Source organism: Malaclemys terrapin, chromosome 12 (assembly GCF_027887155.1).
Source record: "Malaclemys terrapin pileata isolate rMalTer1 chromosome 12, rMalTer1.hap1, whole genome shotgun sequence".
Classification (NCBI taxonomy): Eukaryota; Metazoa; Chordata; order Testudines; family Emydidae; genus Malaclemys; species Malaclemys terrapin.
The window spans coordinates 47,311,837-47,316,352 of NC_071516.1; the positions used below are offsets into that span (position 1 = coordinate 47,311,837).

The 4,516-nt window shown below is 51.2% G+C and overlaps 1 gene segment (V, D, J or C); it reads left to right on the forward strand.

Annotated features, from left to right (window-relative positions):
• Positions 1 to 3,305: 3,305 nt before the first annotated feature.
• On the forward strand, positions 3,306 to 4,163 carry LOC128846175 (T cell receptor alpha variable 21-like). The segment is given in 2 exon segments: positions 3,306 to 3,363; positions 3,868 to 4,163. Coding segments are annotated over 2 exon segments (354 nt in total).
• Positions 4,164 to 4,516: the final 353 nt, after the last annotated feature.

The window sequence follows — 4,516 nt, forward strand, 5'->3', positions numbered from 1 at the left end:
TTAACAGTCTACTTTCCGTTTGGTGAAATGGGGGTAAAATATTCAAGTTAAAATATGGGGAAATAGTTAGAAATACCCATTTGTGAGTGGTGGGGTCCAGCTGCAGTGAGTAACCAACTGTCCAGGGGTCACATCAATACTCCCGTTCTAGAGACGTTTGCATTGTGGGTCGATTTGTTTGGAAACTATTCAATTCTTTACCCAAGAATGTACGTGAGAACCATGAATTCTAAAATCATGTGGTACGTGGTAAAATCATGGCAAAGCACCGCCATCTGCTGGTTGAAAATATAAACACAGATTGTCATTGGAAACCCTTCCACGCGCTGTGTCTTCGGTTTCACTCAGGCTGTCTGCAAAGGCAGCAGAGGAAAGACGAAAATGATTTAAAATAATTGTTTCAGGAGTTCTGTCTGGGCATTTCAAATGAGGTTAATGGAGTTGGGTGCCTCATTCCATTATATTTGTTGTGATAATCCCAGACATTATTGCCGGCAAACATATTCATGCTCCATCCCGCTGACACCTGGGTTCGTCAAGAAATCTCAACAGTCCCTACATGAGTTAGAAAAAACCCTAGGGTTAGGGCTAGGGAAACTGAGGCATGGAGGATGACACATCGTCACACACACACAGTCTGTGGCAGAGCTGGTCTCTGAATCCCAGAACAGACCCTTGTCCACAAGCCCATCCCTCTCCCCTTAAGAACACCAATATCTCAGCTGGAGGCTGACCTGAACCCAAAGTGTTTCCTGGATCTGCGGTGAGTTCCCCCAAACTCCCCCCTCTCTTTCTTCGTCGGTTTCTAATGAAGTTTCCACAGTTGTAGCTGCTCTTACAGAAGTGAATTTTATATTTGTCTGAGGCAGCGACAATAGCTGGGAGTTTGAAACTTGGTCGGTGGAGACGTATTTTATTCTCAGCATTTGGATGTTTCTCCTAGGGAACTGGGATGGGATTTGAAAGAGGCCTAAGGAAACTAGACACTCAATTCCCATTGAACCGTAAACCTAACCGCATACTTAACCCTTACCCAAAACTGTAACTAAAATGTGAATGCTACAGTCTGACAGTTCACCCTCACCATAACCCTAAACCCTACCCCCTGCCCTAGGGGGTGTAGAAGTACAGCCCACAAGCCCAGTCTCTTCCCTAAAGAACCTAACTTGGGCAAGTCCTTTCTACTCTCTGTGCATGTTTCCCTCCCATCCCCTTGTCTGCCTTTCCCTGCTGCGCAGGTAATCCCTTAGGGGCAGGGAGCCTTTGTGGCTGTTTGTTTTTAAAGCACCTATCACTCTGCCTAGGGAAGCCCGTAGGCGATTGCTGGAATAATCACAGTGCAGCACCAGCCTGTTCTGGAGATGGAACACCAGGGCCAACGGATCGGCCAAGCCATTCTGGGGCGGGTTACACCTGAGGGTAAAACCAGACCCCGTCCCCATATCCCTTACCCCCTGCTGCCCCCTAGCGGCTCGTTCACTCCAACCCCCTTCAGCTGCATCAATCTGCGTTTCACTGAAATCCTGTTTTCATTCGCTTCCCCTCATCTTTTTAATAAAAATTCCTGATACAATTTTCTGTGCCTGCTAGTGAGACAGGCTGGCGCTTCGCCTTGTTACCCTCTTCGGCCAGTGGCTTATAACCACCTTTTTGCTTCCTTGATGTCGCTACCAGCAGGTCCCAGGCGGTTCCCTGCAGCTCATGAGATTAAGGATCACAGGTGGCTGGGAACAGGGAGATTCCTTCCCCAGGGCCTTGGAAACCACCCACCGGTGCAACTTCCCCAGCAGCCAGCCTGGGCCCTCAGCTGTGTACTTGTACTAGTGTGCTTTGAGGACAAAACCCACTGCCGCCTGTCAGGGAGGTGGGTATGTGCGTGCGTGCAAAGACTTGTAGAGCCCTCGCGCCTCTGTGGGAAATGATTTTATTCTCAGCGCTCACATATCACGGAGATGAGTGTCAGCATAGACAGAGAGTGCAGCAAGAGGGAGGGATGGACAAAGCAGCGGGCAGGATGGCTAAATGGATGCATAGACAGACGTGCAGCAGGAAATCTAGTTACATGTCTACATGAGTCTGTCGGAGAAAAACAGAGTTCTCACTATTTGTTTAGGTATATGACGAAGTGGGTATTCACCCACGAAAGCTTATGCTCCAATACGCCTGTTAGTCTATAAGGTGCCACAGGACTCTTTGTCGCTTTTTACAGATCCAAACTAACACGGCTCAATTCTGATACTTGACATTCTAGTAACCAAACACTCAAATATAAGATCGTTTTGAGGAAATCACTGTCATTCCTGACACAGCAGGAAACATCACTTCCTTGTGTATAAGGAGCCCGCGACACTTATACTTGCGGATTATTCATCTAGACACGTGAAATCTACTGAAGAACATAAGAACGGCCAGACTGGGTCACACCAAAGGTCCATCTAGCCCAGTGTCCTGTCTCCCGACAGTGGCCAGTGTCAGGGGCCCCAGAGGGAATGAACAGAACTTGTAATCACCGAGTGATCCATCCCCTGTCGCCCATTTCATTACCATACTTTCACTGGGGTTACATTTCAGGGGAGGGAAAAGGCTCATCCTCTTCAGCAGTTTGTGGCACCAATATAATATAGGCAATGTGGCTGCCTCTGGCTGTAGTCCCGGGGGCCAGTCAGGCCCAGCAGGGATGCACATTTCAAAGAGGCATAAAAGAGCTGAGCACCCAACTCCCTTAGTCCCCTTTGGGATCTCTGCGGAAGAGAGCCGGGGGAACCTGCTGTTGAGAATGGACGAGTCCGATGGGCACAACGAGTGAGATGTGAACAGGCTGGTTCCTGTACCCATGTCCCTCTGAATTCAGAGCAAAGAGTGTTTCTATTATCAAGGGGCAAATTTGAGGAGGGGGGGGGGGCAGGTAACCTTCAGATTGTGAGCCAGATTTCAGCCCAATTTAAACCAGGCCGACAGTCCGAGCAAATCCAAGGCCCGTGCCCTCTCCAAATTCCACCCATCACTCAAGCTGCCCCCACAGCCCCCGCTCCTCCCCACAACCCACCTGTGTCTAGAAGCCAGGCTCCGCCCACTCACAGCACCCACTTGCTCAGAGCAGTTCTACAAAGTGACTCCCTGGGACTCATTTCCTGGCTGGGTTAGGCCACCCGGAGCTGCTGCTGCGGGTACCAAAGAGGCTCCTAGTTCAGGAGGCGGAGCTGGTAAATTTGCCCCAGAGGGAGAAGTAAATCTACCGTGAGGGGAGTGAACCTTTTGTACTGAACGGGGAACACCCGGCTAGACAGCTCCTTCGCTGAGGGAAAATGGGGAGACCCTGGCAGCTGTTCCCACGCCTGCTGCTACTGGTGGTGAACATTCCCTGTAAGTCTGGGGGCAGGAAACGCGACAGAAGATGCTGAAGGGTGATGGAGGATATAAGAGAGCAAGGACTGATTCTCTGGCTCTCCCCTGTGGTTTGCTAGCCAGGCACTGTTCTCTCTACTGGGGATACAGGACTCCTGGGTTCAATCCCCAGCTCTGTCCTGCTGGATTTCCTTCCCTTTTCTGTGCCTCAGTTTCCGCTCCCACCCTTTGCTTGGCTACTTAATCTGTAAACTCTTTGGGGTAGGGGCTGCCTCTTATTATTGTGCCTTTGGGAATCTCGCAGCCAGCAATAATCTAGGGCCAACCCCTTAAAACCAACCCCTAACTCCAGATTATAGCTATGTAGGAATATAATAATATAGGAAAATAGCAGTGGTGGGCCAGATGCATAGCCCCTGAAAATGAAGAGAAACTCCCCCGGGCTTTGCATCCGGCCAGTGTGTGAACGGGGCAGAGGTGCCCTGATATCTATGGGGTGTGTCTTTTGCCTTCTGCCCACAGGGGGGAGCTGCCAGGCCGAGGTGCACCAGAACCTGTCTGCGGTCACTTGGGAAGGGCAGAACGGCAGCATCTCTTGCCACTACACGACGAGCAATTTCTGGACTTTGCAGTGGTTCAGGCAGCTTCCCGGAGGCCAGCCTGTCTCCCTGCTGATTCTGGTGTCCGATGGGAAACAAACCAAGGAGCCCAACCTCACCGCGGAGCTGGACAAGGGGAAGCGGCTGAGCTCGCTGCATATCAGAGAATCACAGCTGGGAGACGCAGCCACCTACTTCTGCGCCGTGGCGACACGGTGACACAGGAGCACTGGCAGTCTGTGCAAAAACTCCCCAGCTGGAGGGTAACTGTCAGGCTGGCTGGCGGGACAACACCACCTACTTCTTCCACAGTGCATCTCTGAGCGTGCTTCGCCTTCCTTGACACGGTCAGCCCCCAGCACCCTGGTGAGGCAGGGCAGTGCGAGGATCCCCATCGCACAGGTCCGGAGCTGAGACAGAGAGGCTGAGGAGGGAATGCACTTGGGGAAGGACGCCTAAGACAGTGGCTCTCAACCTTTCCAGACTAGTGTTCCCCTTTTAGGAGTTGGATTTCTCTGGCGTACCCCCAAGTTTCATCTCACTTCAAAACTGCTTTTTTCAGACTTAAAAAT